Source organism: Aquarana catesbeiana, linkage group LG09 (genome assembly GCF_042186555.1).
Source record: "Aquarana catesbeiana isolate 2022-GZ linkage group LG09, ASM4218655v1, whole genome shotgun sequence".
Taxonomy (NCBI): domain Eukaryota; kingdom Metazoa; phylum Chordata; class Amphibia; order Anura; family Ranidae; genus Aquarana; species Aquarana catesbeiana.
The window spans coordinates 299631300-299648883 of NC_133332.1; the positions used below are offsets into that span (position 1 = coordinate 299631300).

At 44.5% G+C, this 17584-nt stretch overlaps 1 protein-coding gene across 1 annotated transcript in view; it reads left to right on the forward strand.

Annotated features, from left to right (window-relative positions):
• Positions 1 to 17584, forward strand: part of FNBP1 (formin binding protein 1) — a gene marked incomplete in the record, with an annotated part of 349112 nt that overhangs the window by 69494 nt on the left and 262034 nt on the right. Inside the window, 1 exon segment of the mRNA XM_073600497.1 lies at positions 7156 to 7271. Within this exon segment, the coding sequence (XP_073456598.1) occupies positions 7156 to 7271 (116 nt within the window).

Sequence of the window (17584 nt, forward strand, 5' to 3'; positions counted from 1 at the left end):
GTATATACTATTAGAGGATATATACTGTGTATATACTATTAGAGGATATATACTGTGTAAATACTATTAAAGGGTGAATCTGGTAAATATCATCAGACTCAGTGATCAAATTTTTTTTTAATTAAAAACAAAAACAATGTCTTCCTTCAAAAAAAATGTCATTTTAAGAACGTTCGTTCTTTCATTCAGCGAATGTACAAAGATTTTTCATCTGAATATTCACATCTGAAAATTGATCCATGTGGCCAGCATAAGGCTCAGTACACACCTTTGCAGTTTGCTTTTCATCTGTTTCTGCAGTGCTTTTTGCTGTGCGTTTTGATTTTTGTGCAAGTGATTTTGCTGCAATTTGCGTTTCTGCATTTTTTTAGCCAATTTGTTGTTGGGCAGATTAAAAAACACATATTGCTGCAAAAACACATTACATGCTTTTCTGCAGCTTCTCTATTGAAGTATATTGAACCAAAAAATCACCGTTTTGCGTGAACGTGTCCCATAGGAAACCGCGTGAATGAATTGTAGTGCGTTTCTGCAAAAAGCACCAAAAAACACATAGATGTGAACCAGGTCTAAGACGTTTAGTAACATAATGGGGCGAAAAAACTAAAATTAGGCCTTTATAGTACAAAAAAAAGCAGATAATCACTACTGTAAGGGGTTAATTTTTTTTAGTGTAGAACTATGAAAGTAATATTTGCAGTAGCGATTATTTGCTCTTTTTGTACCACAAAGGGCTCATTTTAGTTTTTTTTTCAACCCCATTATGTTACTGGCCGATTAATCGATTATGAAAATAGTAATCGATTAATTTCATAATCGATTAGTTGTTGATTAATCGATTAGTTGTTTCAGCCCTACTTGTTATTTTCTTTGCCGAGCTGCTTAAAACATATTTTAGGCAAGCCATAGACGGAGCGACTTTCTTTACTGCAACCACGGGTTGAAGAAAAAAAATGCTAAATTCCCTCCTGCAGAGCCATTGTGTTTCCCCAGCAGGAGAACACAGTGATTATTGCTAGCGGCTATAACAGCCGCTAGCAATAATCGCATGTAAAAGCTGACTGGCTAGTTGATCAATCGATCAACTTGAGTACATTCAGTCTGCCTGTACATGGTTCGAATCTTGGCCTATTCCTGCTGAGATTCGATTCATCTATGGCTGGCTTAAAGGGTGAGTTCACCTTTACCAAAAAACTACCTATACAGATCTGCACTGCACTATATCAGAGTTGCACAGTTGGTTTTTATGTACAGTGGCCCCTTGGCCACTGTACATAAAAACCAACTGTGCAGCTCTGACTAAAGCTGAATAATGCCCTTGCTATAGGTGTATGCCATTTGCATATCTCCCAAAGCCTGACTGCAATACTCCCAGGACATTGCTAAGTGAGTGGAATAGTGATACGGGAAGTGCGGCGCTGACCCAAAAAAATTATCAATAAAGTGAACGGCAGCTGACACACAAACAAACCAAGTCACACCAACATGTATGTAAGGCTGGGTTCACACTGGTCCGACAAACGCTCCGACATTGGGAGCTCATGTCGCATGACGTGTGAAATTTAATGTTTCCCTATGGGAGCCGTCCTAACTGGTCCGACACAAGTCGTTCCGACTTTAGAAATGCTCCCTGTACTACTTTGGTCCGACTTTGATCCTACTTCAGCCTCTTGACTATAATTGAAGTCGGATCAAAGTCGGATTGCCGTCTCGCATGATCCGACTTCGGCACGCGACTTGTGCTCAGATCATCTTGAGGGGGAACTCCGCGCCAAATTTTAGATAAAAATCCGGCATGGGTTCCCCCTCCAAGAGCATACCAGGCCCTTGGGTCTGGTATGGAACTTGAGGGGAACCCCCTACGCCGAAAAAGCGGCGTGGGGGGTCCCCCCAATCCATACCAGACCCTTATCCGAGCACGCAGCCCGGCCGGACAGGAATGGGGGTGGGGACGAGCGAGCGCCCCCCCCTCCTGAACCGTACCAGGCCGCATGCCCTCAACATGGGGGGTTGTTGCCTTGGGGGAGGGGGGCGCGCTGCGGCCCCCCCACCCCAAAGCACCTTGTCCCCATGTTGATGAGGACAAGGGCCTCTTCCCGACAACCCTGGCCGTTGGTTGTCGGGGTCTGCGGGCGGGGGGCTTATCGGAATCCGGGAGCCCCCTTTAATAAGGGAGCCCCCAGATCCCGGCCCCCCACCCTATGTGAATGAGTATGGGGTACAGCGTACCCCTACCCATTCACCTAGGAAAAAAGTGTCAATTTAAAAAAAAACACTACACAGATTTTTAAAGCATTTTATTAGACAGCTCCGGGGGTCTTCTTCCGACTTCGGGGGTCTCTCCGGTTCTTCTCCACGCTCTCCGGATCTTCTGCCGGGCTCCTCCGCTCTCTTCTGCTCTTTTGCCGCTCTTTTGCTAAAGCGGAGGAGCCTGGTCTTCAATCTTCTGCCTTCTGCCTTCTGCCCTCTTCTCCTGATGTTGACACGACGCTCTCTGGGGCTAGAATGCTCTCTGTGCGCTCTGCTCTGACTTATATAGGCGGTGACCCCGCCCCCTTATGCCGTCACAGTCCCTGGGCATGCTGGGACTATGACGGCATAAGGGGGCGTGGTCATCGGGTGATGACCACGCCCCCTAAAACGTCACAGTCCCAGCATGCCCAGGGACTGTGACGGCATAAGGGGGCGGGGTCACCGCCTATATAAGTCAGAGCAGAGCGCACAGAGAGCATTCTAGCCCCAGAGAGCGTCGTGTCAACATCAGGAGAAGAGGGCAGAAGGCAGAAGGCAGAAGATTCACATAGGGTGGGGGGCCGGGATCTGGGGGCTCCCTTATTAAAGGGGGCTCCCGGATTCCGATAAGCCCCCCGCCCGCAGACCCCGACAACCAACGGCCAGGGTTGTCGGGAAGAGGCCCTTGTCCTCATCAACATGGGGACAAGGTGCTTTGGGGTGGGGGGGCCGCAGCGCGCCCCCTCCCCCAAGGCACCACCCCCCATGTTGAGGGCATGCGGCCTGGTACGGTTCAGGAGGGGGGGGGCGCTCGCTCGTCCCCACCCCCATTCCTGTCCGGCCGGGCTGCGTGCTCGGATAAGGGTCTGGTATGGATTGGGGGCGACCCCCCACGCCGTTTTTTCGGCGTAGGGGGTTCCCCTCAAGGTCCATACCAGACCCAAGGGCCTGGTATGCTTCTGGAGGGGGAACCCATGCCGGTTTTTTATTTAAAATTTGGCGCGGAGTTCCCCCCTAAAGATTCATACCAAACACAGTGCCGGCATTGGCGGGGATCCAAGTCGGATCCCCGTTCATTGAAAGTCGGACACATGCCGGCTTCATGTCGCAGGGCAAAGTCGGATCCAAAGTAGGACGGCTGTCGTGTCGCACCAGTGTGAACCCAGCCTAAAACAAGTGCAGTGCTAGAGTCCCAAACAAAAACTAGAATCATGTATGGAACAAGTATAATGCCCCGTACACACGGTCGGATTTTCCGACGGAAAATGTGTGATAGGACCTTGTTGTCGGAAATTCCGACCGTGTGTAGGCTCCATCACACATTTTCCATCGGATTTTCCGACCCACAAAGTTTGAGAGCAGGATATAAAATTTTCCGACAACAAAATCCATTGTCGGAAATTCCGATCGTGTGTGTACACAAATCCAACGGACAAAGTGCCACGCATGCTCAGAATAAATAAAGGGATGAAAGCTATTGGCCACTGCCCCGTTTATAGTCCCGACGTACGTGTTTTACGTCACCGCGTTTAGAATGATCGGATTTTCCGACAACTTTGTGTGACCGTATGTATGCAAGACAAGTTTGAGCCAACATCCGTCGGAAAAAATCCTAGGATTTTGTTGTCGGAATGTCCGAACAAAGTCCGACCGTGTGTACGGGGCATAAATCTGTAAACTAATTAAAAAAACCTAAAAGTAATTGTGAATCAGCACAATACAGAAACGTGGGATATACAAATATGTCTATAATGCAATGTGATATGCTCTGGAGCCAGAGTCCATAAATATAAAATCGAAGAAAGTCTTCTCAAACAGAGGAGGAGCTCGAACAATGGACGTTGACTGGAAACAGATGTAAGGTAACCCCAGGGAACACGTCACAGACATCAAAAGATCTTGTAGGACATATCTGCCGTATAGCAGTACGTCTGTTAGAGCTTGTGAAGATGACCTCCCGTGGAATCCGCCCGGGTGTTGTCCCTTAGGTCGCGATCTCCGATATGGAAGGGTTGTCACGGGTGGAAGTTAACCGCTCACTCGCACACTCTCCAATTCAGGAACCAAAAGGTCAAAAGGAACCAGTTGAGGATGGAGTCATGGAGGAAAAAAGAAAAAGGCTCCGCATGGCATAGGTCAAAAATTAAGGATTTTAATGAATAAAAGCGTTTACAGAGTAAAAAGTGATCACAAGTAAATAAAATGGTGGCAACGTGGGAAGCTGAAACTTCCTACGCGTTTCGACTCAAAAGCCTTCAACAGGGGCCTGTTGAAGGCTTTTTAGTCGAAACGCGTAAAAGCTCCTCTTCTGTTTGAGAAGACTTTCTTCGATTTCATATTTATGGACTCTGGCTCCAGAGCATATCACATTGCATTATAGACATTTTTGTATATCCCACATGTTTCTGTATTGTGCTGATTCACAATTACTTTTAGGTTTTTTTCTATTAGTTTACAGATTTATACTTGTTCCATACATGATTCTAGTTTTTGTTTGGGACTCTAGCGCTGCACTTGTTTTACATACATTGCTAAGTGAGGCCTAGACATTACTACTCACCTCCTCCATCACACTAGTGAGCTCTCAAACGCTGAGCTCCGAGCTAATGCGAGAAAAGCATGTGAGGGAGATTTGAATGAGAGAAAAAGCTCACTCCTGTGATGGTGGAGGTGAGCAGTAACAACTAGGCCTCACTTCAACATCCTGGGAGTTGTAACGGGCTCGGTCTTGTTTGGATTGAGCCCGCCAGGAAGCCGTCACTGCACACCGCCAATCATAGGCAGTGAGGCATTTCCCGACTGGCAGATACAAACGCTGCTTATGATTGGCGTCATGCAGTGCTTCCTGGCAGGCACAATCCAAACACGCCCGAGCCCATTTCTACCTGGGAGTATTCCAGTCAGGCTTTGGGAGATATGTAAATGGCCTACGTCTATAGCAAGGGCATTATTCAACTTTAATTAGAGCTGCACAGCTAGTTTTTATCTACAGACATCCCTTATCTCCATAGGCAGATTTTTGTAAGGATGAAAAAAGGGTTATAGGCATTTTGCTGATAGAAAAAAAGGTGCCGATAATGGCTGCTGAAAACGCACAAGATTTTGCCGCCCTTATGGTGTGTTTTTCATAGGTCATGTTGCATTTTTGATGCATTCTTGCTGCATTTTCAATGCATTTTAATAGGGAGGTGTGTTTTTGGTGCGTTTTTTTTTAAACTAACCAAACATGCACCAAAAGTGCAGCAAGCAGGATTTTTAACACCGCAAAAGAAGCGCAAAAGACTAATGTGAAGACATACCGTATGGGAATGTCTTTTCTTTTATCAATTTTGATTCTGTTCCAGAGCATATACCGTATATACTCGAGTATAAGCCGACCCGAATATAAGCCGAGGCACCTAATTTTACTACAAAAAACTGGGAAAACTTATTAACACGAGTATAAGCCTAGGGTGAGAAATGCGCAGCTACCGTAAGTGGAAAAGAGGGTCAACAATGCATATTTGCAGCCATAGGTCCCCTGAACTTCAAACTCGGTAGTTAAGGGTTCCTAGATGCCCCCTAGCTGCAGCCAAAATTTGGGGTCTCTGGACCCAAAGGGTCCTGAAATGACATTGCTGCAGCTGGACACAGTTGACTGACTTTAGGGCCGAAAATGTGCTGAAAAACTCGGCTTAGGTTCGAGTATATACGGTACATAGAATTTAAAGGGGTGCATTTTTATGAGCTTTTCTTGTGCTTTTTTAATGCAAAAGAGCTTCAAAAACTGCTCAGCATTAAAGCAGCCCATTGGCCCGAAAAGGTGCAGATAATGGTCGACAATAAATTCATATTCATGTAAATTCGATTTCGGCTTCGGAATTTTTATTTCGGTGCACCACTACTAATGATCCTCTACGTCAGGGATATGCATTTAGCGGACCTCCAGCTGCAAGTCCCATAAGGGATAGCAAGACCCCGACAGCCACAAGCATGACACCCAGAGACGGAGGCATGATGGGACTTGTAGTTTTGTAACACCTGGAGGTCCACTAATTGCATATCCCTGCACTACGTGATCTTCCACCTCCTACCTAAACCATATTTTATGTCCCAATAATCAGGTGTCCCCTCCCCTTCCTCTGCTTGCTCGATAACAAACTGATCGCCATCTACCCAGTACACCCGGTCTAATGTTTACCCCTGGGCCCAGTACACCAGTTCAATTTCAGATCTTTTTTTTTTTTTCTTTCGGTCAAATGTTGCTGTCACCTTTATTGTCAACTGCATTCTTATGCCAAAAATACAAATGAGAAAATAGCATATTTAAACCCCAAAATGATAATTTCATATATTGCAGCCCTCCAATTGTTTTCTATGTGCCCTTGCAGTGACCGGAATAGAATGCAGTAAGATAAAAAAAACCTTCTGCCTTTACAACCACTTTAAAAACAAGCAGTGAAGAGACAATACAATGTCTCACCGCCTGTCAAATGCTCTCTGAAGAGCGATCCGAAGGCTGATCACTGTTCAGACAGCAAGGCAAATGTAAATGAGGCCTAAAGGAAAAAAATAATTTCTGCATGCAACAACAGTTCTACTATAAGAAGAAATGTTCAGCGTTCTTGTATTCAGCACATACACCTGTGTAGTGAAGTCCTGGGCAATCTCTCTGAGCATTTATTGGAATAAAACTTTTTACTAAATTTTTACCTATGAATCTGGAATTTTGGGACACCCTGCGTAATAAAATTAGCTGTAAGCCATTTCCAGATGTACTTTTTAATGCCTTTAAACGATGTGTTGGGTTTATTGTGATGAAGTAGTAGAAGGTGCTGTGGGCTGTGCATTGTGTTGGCACACGTGCTGTTTGCGAAAGTTTTTATTCTCTGCTGCACGTCAGAACATAACCAGTCACTTTTCTTTCTCTTTACATTTTTACAGGATCAGTTTGACAACCTCGAAAAACACACACAGTGGGGGATTGAAGTACTGGAAAAATACATCAAGTTCGTGAAAGAGAGAACGGAGATTGAAATCAACTATGCAAAACAACTCCGGTAAGGCTGAGTGTATGGGTTTACAAGTGTGTGCAATGCGCACAATGCCAACATAATAATATTAAAGTGTACCTGTCACACGCATAATTATTGCTCATACCTAATTGGGCACTGCAAGGTGTGTGTGCACATACCATTAAGACCTACCTCACTTGGGTGCACTACAGCCTACAGCCTACCCGTGTAAGAGCCTCGCATTTCCCGTATTGAATGCACAGATGATGATCTATGCATCCCCGTGCAGGCAGTCCTGTTTATATCAATTGGGAGACCTGCCATACAAGTGCATGACCCTAGAGGTACACTGGGGATGGGGGCATGCCAGCGCTCCGACTTGATGGGAGAGATGGGGTGGCTGACAATGTGTCCTTCTTCTGGAATTCTAGTAGCCTGGCTTCAAAACTTGACTCGCTAACCCACAATGAGTATGTGGATCTAGACATCAGACTAAAATGATAAAGATGCTGCTGATAGGTATAAAGCATAGGCACTTGAAGATGCACGTATGCAGAGCAGCATTCACTCCCACCGTTCTACCAGAATCTTAGGATGTTCTGACTGGACAAAGCTCTGACGCATCCTGGGAGTCGCTTCTTCCCATCCTCATACTTTTATGTAGGCCATCACAATGTTGGGTGGCCCAACTGGCCATTAAAACTACACGGTGGGCAAAGTTTGAAACTACCAGAAGAAAGAACAGCCTGACATTCATAGGCACTTGAAGGTGCACATACCCAGAGCAGCATTCAGTCCCACAGTTCTACCAGAATCTTGGGCTGTTCTGATTGCACAAAGCTCTAATACATCCTGGGAGTCACTCACTCCTCATACTTTATTGTTGGCCATCACAATGTTGGGTGGCCCCACTGACCAGTATACTATACGGGAGGGGGTGGGCAAACATTGAAACTACCAGAAGTAAGAACAGCCTGATATTCAGGGACAATGGAGACACTGAAACATGCTAATTGCTTAGTTGATCTGGGTCAGCTACCAAAAGCATGGAAGCAAGCAAGACAGCCATGCAATTGGCATTTTGATGCAGCTCCCAATTTCTCTTACAGTAGGTTTCCTTTAACCCGTCAATGGGCAGAGGTCATTGACTGTTGATGCCCACACCAAATTTAGCAACTTCAATATGCACAGATGTTCTTGACAATAACTTGAGTATTTATTTGCCTACCTAAATAGTTTTTGAGTTTTTAAGGACATGTACACTTTTATTTGATGCACTGTTTTAATTGTAACCTGTTAACGTTTTTGTTATGAGCAGGCAAATGGGAAAAGTCTTAAAAAAAAGTTTTTATTTTACACAAAAGCGATAAAAAATTATTTGATTTTTTTTTAAAGTTCAAATTGTATTGCGCTGTGGGATCTACTTCCTACTAGCTTCAGTTGTCAATATGCCACTCTGTATGTGAAGCACAGTGACGACTGAAGTTGGCAGGTTTGTTTGCAAACAAAGTCATGTGATCACCATGATTGGCTGTCAAGATGATCAAATAATTTGGAGCATGCTGATTGGTACTTGATCTTTGTTGTAGGCCAGTCTCAGAAGTAGGAGTGTACTCAGCTTGCATACTGCTTCCTACATAGAATGTAGATGAATGTTTTTATGGCATGGGGAACCAAGTCCCGAGACATTAATCTACAGCTAGGGTGTCTAGGTGTTAAAGGAAACCCGTAATTAGAAAAACATGGAGGTGACCATTGCTGCCTTCTCATTCAGAGATTGCTACTTGTCTAGCTGTGACATAACAGTCAGGCACAGTTCACACTGCCACGACCTGAAAGTTGCACGACTTACGGTGCGACTTTGCCAGGCGACTTTCTGGCGACTTGAATATTACTTTGATGCAACTTTAGAAGTGACTTTCGGGAATGCCTTGGTAATCTTCCTGTAATGCTGGATCCAAATCACATCAATATAGCTGAGGATCCAACTTGGAGGTGACTTCCATTAAAGTCTATGGGCACAAATCGGATAGAAGTCGCCTTGAACTAGTACAGGAACCTTTTCTAAAGTCGGAGCGACTTCAGTAGTGCTGAGACAGCTCTCATTGACTAACATTGGATTTCACATGTCATGCGACTTGGGGTCTCACAAGTCGGATTCAGTGGCAACTGGTGCTCAATTCTCTTGGGGGTGCAGCCCGTGGCCGGGCAGCCAGCCCACCAACTAACCCCCCCGCCCCCGTCGTTTACTTGCTTGATCACTGCTCGTCCCCCATCGCTCGATCGCTGCATCGCTTGCCCTGCACGTACCTCATCTGGGTTGCGGCTTCGGCTGCTCCCCCCCTGCATCTCCTCCCGAGTCCCGGCGGTCACTTCTCCTCCCAGCCAATAAGAACTTAAGACTCGCAGCCAATCGGGTCTCAGGACCCGCTTCCTGATTGGCCAGGAGGAGAAACAGGAAGACATTAGCGAGTATTATTTCGCTAATGTCACACAACTGGGTGGGCTCCGGGTGCAGTGCTCTCAAGCCCACACTTTTTGAAGCCAATTAGAGCCTCAGGCTCTAATCATGTTCTTTGAAAAAAAAAAAAACCCCATTGGAATCCATGCGTCTGGCGCTCTGCATGTAGATCAGGGGCTGGGCGCATGGATTAGGGGGGTGGCACCCCTGCTCCCTGCATGAGCGGCTGCCACTGGTCGGATCCCAAGTTGCGGCAGTGTGAACCGAGCCTAACAGTGGCTTTAGTATTTTCTGAGCCTTTGATCTGGAGCAAGTACACAGATCATCAGTAGTTCTGAATTCCCTCTCACTTTCTAATCTGCATGCTTATTTTAGTGATGTGTCTGGAAGCATGTATAAAAGAACATTTGTTGGGGGAGGAGAGGAAACAAACCACAATGTTCCTAATTATTATTTAAAAGAAAGTATCCCCTGCAACCTTTTTAATATGCATATTCTTTGCTCCTTCCTGCCAACAAGCCACAAGCTATGCTAGCGTGCACATCTAAATGAATTATAGCAATGTTTTTTTTTAATATAGTGTAGCGCAGTCTGGAACACCCTTTGTCTATAAAAAAAACAATTTTTATACACTAGCAGAGATTTGAAATTGCAAGACAGCAGAAGCAAGGAATTAAATAAACTTTTACATTTTTGGGAGATGGACAGCAGCGATCAGTAGGCTCTAATCACGTGCTTAAAAATCCCCCCCAAAAAACCCCATTGGATTTCATTCATCCGGTGCCCTGCATTTAGATTAGAGGGCCGGGCGCATGGATTAGGGGGGCAGCGCCCCTGCGCCCCTATTGGACTGGCCGCCACTGGAAACCATGTACAATTATGCCGCGTACACACGGTCGGACTTTTCATCTACAAAAGTCCAACGGACGCCGACGGACTAAAGCTGGCTGGTAATCCGATCGTGTGTGGGCTTCTCCGGACTTTCAACAGACTTTTTCAGCCTCAAATCCGACGGACTTTAGATTTGAAACATGCTTCAAATCTTTACGTCATAAGTACGACGGACCCCGAAATCCGCTCGTCTGTGTGCTAGTCCGACGGACAAAAACCCATGCTAGGGCAGCTATTGGCTACTGGCTATGAACTTCCTTATTTTAGTCCGGTGTACGTCATCACGTACGAATCCATCGGACTTTTGTGTGGTCGTGTGTAGGCAAGTCCGTTCGTTAGAAAGTCTGCTGCAAGTCCGCCGAAAGTCCGCCGGAAGTCCGCCGGAAGTCTGTCGGACAGGCTGTCGGACTTTTGTAGACAAAAAGTCCGACCGTGTGTACGCGGCATAACTCTCTGACTTTATTACTTTTCAATCACTTACTGCCAAGCAGTCAACACTTTTTCTTATGACAGATTGACTTTATCCCCTTCCCGCCGACCAAACGCACATATGCGTCCTCGGCTTTCCGGGGTTATACCGGGATGATGCCCGCAGCTGCAGGCATCATCCCGGTACCGTTGTTTTCAGCGGGCGATCGGCTACCCGAATATAACAACCGATGCGGCTAAAAGCCGCTCGGCTGTTATACCGGAGGAGCGGGAGGGGACATCCCCCCCTCCCGCCGCCTCCCGCCGCTGTTACCGGGCCTCCCGTGCGATCGGGAGGCCCGGTGTCCATTCGGGAATCTCCGGCGGCTGGGGGCGGGCTGGAACGAAGCTGTGAGCGGCTTTGTTCCAGCCTTCTAATTGTAAACGCGGAAGCGATGTCATGACATCACTTCCCGTTTACTCGGCTGCCAATGGCGCCGAATTTAAAAAAGTACACAGTATTCAGAATCGCCGTTTTCGGCGATCTGAATACTTTAAAGTGTAAAGGAGGGATGGGGGGTCTTTTAGACCCCCCATCCCTCCATAAAGAGTACCTGTCACCACATATTACTGTCACAAGGGATGTTTACATTGCTTGTGACAGCAATAAAAGTAAAAAAAAAAAAAAAAATTTTTAAACACAATTTATAAAAGTACAAAAATAAATAAAATAAATAAAAAAAAAAAAAAAAAAATTTTAAAGCGCCCCCGTCCCCGCGAGCTCGCGCAGCGAAGAAAACGCATACGGAAGTCGCGCCCGCATATGTAAACGGTGTTCAAACCACACATGTGAGGTATCGCCGCGATCGTCAGAGCGAGAGCAATAATTCTAGCCCTAGACCTCCTCTGTAGCTCAAACCTGGTAACCGTAAAAAATTTTTAAAGCGTCGCCTATGGAAATTCATAGGTACCGTAGTTCGTCGCCATTCCATGAGTGCGTGCAATTATAAAGGGTGACATGTTTGGTATCTATTTACTCGGCGTAACATCATCTTTCACATTATACAAAAAAATTGGGGTAACTTTACTGTTTGGATTTTTTAAAATTCATGAAAGTGTCACTTTTCCAAAAATTTGCGTTTAAAACACTGCTGCACAAATACCGTGTGATAAAAAATATTGCAACAATCGCCATTTTATTCTTTAGACTCTCTTCTAAAAAAATATATATAATGTTTGGGGGTTCTAAGTAATTTTCTAGCAAAAAATACGGATTTTAACTTGTAAACACCAAATTTCAAAAATAGGCTTAGTCATGAAAGGGTTAAACCTAAAAGCAGATGCTTTGTTATTTCTGTGTGTGCACAAATGAAAGAGTCCTTTTTTTAGGAAATAATGGGGCAAAATAAAAGTTTCCCTTTTTTTTATATCTTTCCCATTTCCTGTTTGCTCTTGGTAACAGGCATGTATCTGCTACTAAAGTTGGCTATACAATAGTAGATATTTGTTCAAAATTATTTATTTCCACTTTCAATAAATTTTTATTAAGGTTCTTACAAAATGCAAAACACAACCCATGTTAGTGTATGGGTAAGTAAAATGCATCAGTAAATTTTCAAGTAGTAACCATTGACATAGGAATTTATAGATAGGCAACTCCTTTCCTCATATTGATTAGAGGTTCCAAATTAATAATAACTACTGCAGTAGGGAACAGACACAAAAGATACACTCCATGTCTTTCCAAATAACTGTTCTGCTTTATTTTGACGCAAGTGAAGGTTTTTATACAGATGATTACGTAGGTATCACATTAATATTACAATTGTACTTTTATGGTAACAAGGGGCGTAACATAGGCAGGCTAATTCTAATCAGAACTTGCAAGAATGCAAACATGTACTGAAAACATTATTATTGCCCTGTGCACAGTGAGAGCAGTGTGCAATACATATAAAATAGAATACAATTATATACAGAACTTACAAGTCTCCTTAACACCATCAAGCGTCAGAAAGAGAGAACAACTGGAGTAGAATTCAAAGGATATTCCGGGTTACAAGCAAGTGTTACAATAATGGTTAGTGTTATATCTAAGAACACAGACCGAGGACCAGCCATGAGCCCAAAGGCATTGATAGGTTTAAGCTCCGGCAGAAAAAGATTTCTCATTATCTGCATTGCACAGGTTACCTGGTCGTTTTTTTCTAGGGGATTGGAGAATAGAGATATAACTACCCAATCCTCCCACAAGACTGGTCCCTGCAGCTCCGTTCTACCCCTCCACTGTCTAGCGGTCTGTGGGATGGACTGTTCCTAAACTCATCATGCCCATAGACCTGCTCTGGATGTGAGGACAGTCATCTGCTGGATTGTGGGGGAGCGCCGTTTGCCGGTGGAGCAGAGGATCAGTTGAGTATACGATTTCCTCCTCTCTTCTGGACAAAACGAGCAACTAACCCATGAAGTGTGGGCACAGCCCACCCCATGGGAAAACATTTTTTTTTGCTCGGCGTTAGGCTTTAATGTAGGAGTCAGGTCTCCACAACAAAGGGGATAAGAAGTATAAGATGTAGGAAAGGAAAGGAAAAAGGAAGTCAGGAACACCCCAGCTGGAGCCCTAGGACCTCAAGGTCTATAAAGATGTATCCATGGGGTCCAAATTTTTAAAATAGCTTTTTTGTGTCAAAAAGTTTTATTCAAGAATATTCATTTGATTTGTTAATGGCGTCACAAATAGACGTTCATTTTCAGCCACAGTAATAAGAAAATGTGAAGGAGCAGGATGGAAATTTTTTCTGTAACAAACAAATTTCTAACAGTGTATAGAGTGTCTGTGTTTCGTTCATGAAAGCTCATTTACTCCAAAACTTAATGTTAAAAGCATACTATTTTTGAAGTACTTTCAAACAACATTCGTCATGTCATTGAATGTACTGATGAGATTTTTTTTTTTTTTTAAGTAACAATATACAGTGACATACATGGTTTCAGATTACATAGAATGGTACAAGGTGCATCCCAACAGGCAGTACAATGTTAACTGAGAACTGTAGTATGATCCATGGTAGTATGTGCTGATTTACAAAGACTGTGTAAAAGTGGAGCTTTAGGCCTCTTTCACACGGATGATCCGTATGTCCGTTTTTCATCCATCCGTTTTCGGATGAAAAACGGACATACAGTCATCCCTATGGAGCGTCGGATGTCAGCAGTGACATGTCCGCTGACATCCGACCCCGCTCCGATCCGAAAAGTGTAACGGAGGAAAAACCTACTTTTCCCTCCGTTTTCGGATCGGATCGGATGACGACGGACACTACGGACCGTCATCATCCGATCCCCCCATAGGGGAGAGCGGTGCTCTGACAGGTCCGTCGCTGCACAGCGTGCAGCGATGCACCTGTCATCTTCCTGCTCAGCGGGGATCGGCGGAGCGATCCCCGCTGAGCCAGCGTGTGTTCACGGGGCGGATCATGACTGATCTGCCCCGTGTGAAAGAGGCCTCAGAAAATGAAGTCCTGCTAGATCACTTCAGGTACACCTACAGTGCATCTGGAAAGTATTCACAGCGTTTCACATTTTCCACATTTGCTAATGTTACAGCCTTATTCCAAAATGGATTAAATTAATTATTTTCCTCAAAATTCTACAAACAATACCCCTTAATAACAACGTGAAAGAAGTTTGTTTGAAATCTTTACAAATTTATTAAAAATAAAAAACAAAAAAAATCCCATGTACATAAGTATTCACAACCTTTGCTCAATACTTTGTTGAAGTACCTTTGGCACCAATTACAGCCTCAAGTCTTTTTGAGTATGATGCTACAAGCTTGGCACACCAATTTTTGGGCAGTTTCTCCCATTCTTCTTTGCAGGAACTTTCAAGCTCCATTAGGTTGGATGGGGAGCATTGTGGGCAGCCATTTTCATATCTCTTAAAAGATGTTCAATCGGGCTCAAGTCTGGGCTCTTGCTGGACTGCTCAAGGACATTCGCAGAGTTGTCCCATAGCCACTGACCTGTAGTGCTTAGGGTCATTGTCCTGTTGGAAGATGAACCTTCGTCCCAGTCTGGGGTCCAGAGCACTCTGGAGCAGGCTTTCATCAAGGATGTATCTGTACATTGCTGCATTCATCTTTCCCTTGATCCTGACTAGTCTCTGAGTCCTTGCATCATCCCCACAGCATGATGCTGCTACCACCATGCTTCACTGTAGGGATAGTATTGGCCAGGTGATGAGCGATGCCTGGTTTCCTCCAGACATGATTGCCATTCAGGCCAAATAGTTTAAATCTTTGTTTCATCAGACCAGACAATTTTGTTTCTGATGGTCTGAGAGTCCTTCAGGTGCCTTTTGGCAAACTTTAGGCGGGCTGTGATGTGCCTTTTACTGAGGAGTGGCTTCTGTCTGGCCACTCTACCATACAGGCCTGATTGGTGGAGTGCTGCAGAGATGGTTGTTCTTCTGGAAGCTTCTCCTCTCTCCGCAGGAAATGCTGGAGCTCTGAGTGACCATCGGGTTCTTGGTCACCTCCCTGACTAAGGCCCTTCTCCCCCGACTGCTCAGTTTGGCCGGGCGGTCTGCTCTAGGAAGAGTCCTGGTCTTCCAAACTTCTTCCATTTACGGATGATGGAGGCCACCGGGCTCATTGGGACCTTCGAAGCTGCAGATTTTTTTTGTACTCTTCCTCAGATCTGTGCCTCGATACAATCCTGTCTCAGAGGTCTACAGACAATTCCTTGGGCTTCATGGCTTGGTTTGTACTCTGACATTCCCCTGTTAACTGTGGGACCTTATATAGACAGGTGTGTGCCTTTCCAAATCATGTCCAATCAACTGATTTTACCACAGGTGGACTCCAATCAAGTTGTAGTAACATCTCAAGGATGATCAGTGGAAACGGGATGCACCTGAGCTAAATTTTGAGTGTCATGACAAAGGCTGTGAATACTTATGTACATGTGATTTTTTGGTTTTATAATAAGTGCATTTTATATACAACTATAAAAATCAGACCAAAATGAGGGACAAATGAGGAGGAAAGAGGGACAGAGGGACTTTGTTCCAAATGAGGGACAGTCCCTTGAAATCAGAGCTATGCATCTGGTAGCTAAATTATTAATGTATGTTTCTTGCTTAAGAACATTCTTTTATATCAAGTTGTTATGGGTAAATTTCCTCTATAAGTAACAGGAGTGTTTTTAGCTTAAAAATAGCTTAAAAGTAATATACAGGCAAATGGCAGCCTCAACCTTTTGAGGCTGAAAAGAAGCTCTCCAGGCATGAGGGTGTTTAAACCCCTATTAACACTGGTGCCGCTTTGGAATCATGCTACTTCAGCGCGTTTTCAAAGCCGCGCCTCAGTGTGATTTGCACTGCTGATTTAATTGCGGCTTGCAACTTCATTTAACAGAAGTCTATGCAAATCGGCAACAAGTAGTGCAGGAACCTTTTTCATAATCGCTGCGACATGAGTCGCGGCGATATGAACAGTTCCATTGCTGACATTTAGGTGTGAATTGTCATGCGATTTGGAACTGTCAAATCACATGACAAGTTTTACTGGTATGAACGGGGGCTTAAGCCTGTATTGTAAAAAAGAAATTGAAATAACATTATTATAAAGAAAAAGGGGATTTTAAAGGTGTTGAGTCCTTCTAACAGAATGATTCACCAATACACTTACATCCTTAAAAAAGGCACCTTTATTACAAATTCATTAAAAATGTTTGTGAGGTATCAATTCCCTAAAACATGAAGAAATTTATGAAGAAGTTCAGCAATCCATATTCAATATTGCAACCCCCAGACAAGAGGCAACTCCCCTTTAAACATGTATACACCATAATATTATATGAATACGGTATCATGCATTTCAAAAAAGAGAGAAAGGGGAGAGATGCCTCGTCCCAACGGGTTTCACACTGAAGGCTTCCTCAGGGATCATGGGGTGCAGTTGAGTATGGTTGCTGGAAAAAGGAAAATACACATGCTAATACATAATCAAATAAATACTACTGTCACAGACTTTGGGCTGCAGGAGGACCATGGCCTGGAGAACTCTATGTTATAATGTGTTCTTAAGTTATCCAGAGTTGGTCACTAATTGCTTGTGACTTCTTATGCAAGTTAGTCCGGGGAGCCAGACTGTCTATGGAGGTCATTGTTATGATAATAGGACTAGCTCTACTGTAAGGTGAACTTTGTCTGGGATAATGGGTGTAGCCCTTATCTGATGGTTTGCTGTATAAATTCAGTGTGTTTCTAAAAATAAAGCAGTTCATTTTCTGGTGTACTCCAAGACTGGCGTTGTCTGGTCCTTGTGGTTTCTATAGCCAGATCCATTGGTCTCATGTTCCAGGACTTGGAAAGCAGCTTCTTGGCGGAAATACCCAACAGGGTGTCCGGAGTCCGTCACATTTGGTTGGCAGCGGTGGGATGCTTTCTTGTGCCTGGAATGTCCAAACTACCAACGGGACCTTGTCGGATGGATCATTGCTACTCCAGCCTTAAGCGAAGCACACTCAAGAATCTGCTGGAATCAAGGGGACAGAACGCCAGCAACAAGTCAAAGGCAACTCTAATTGCCAAG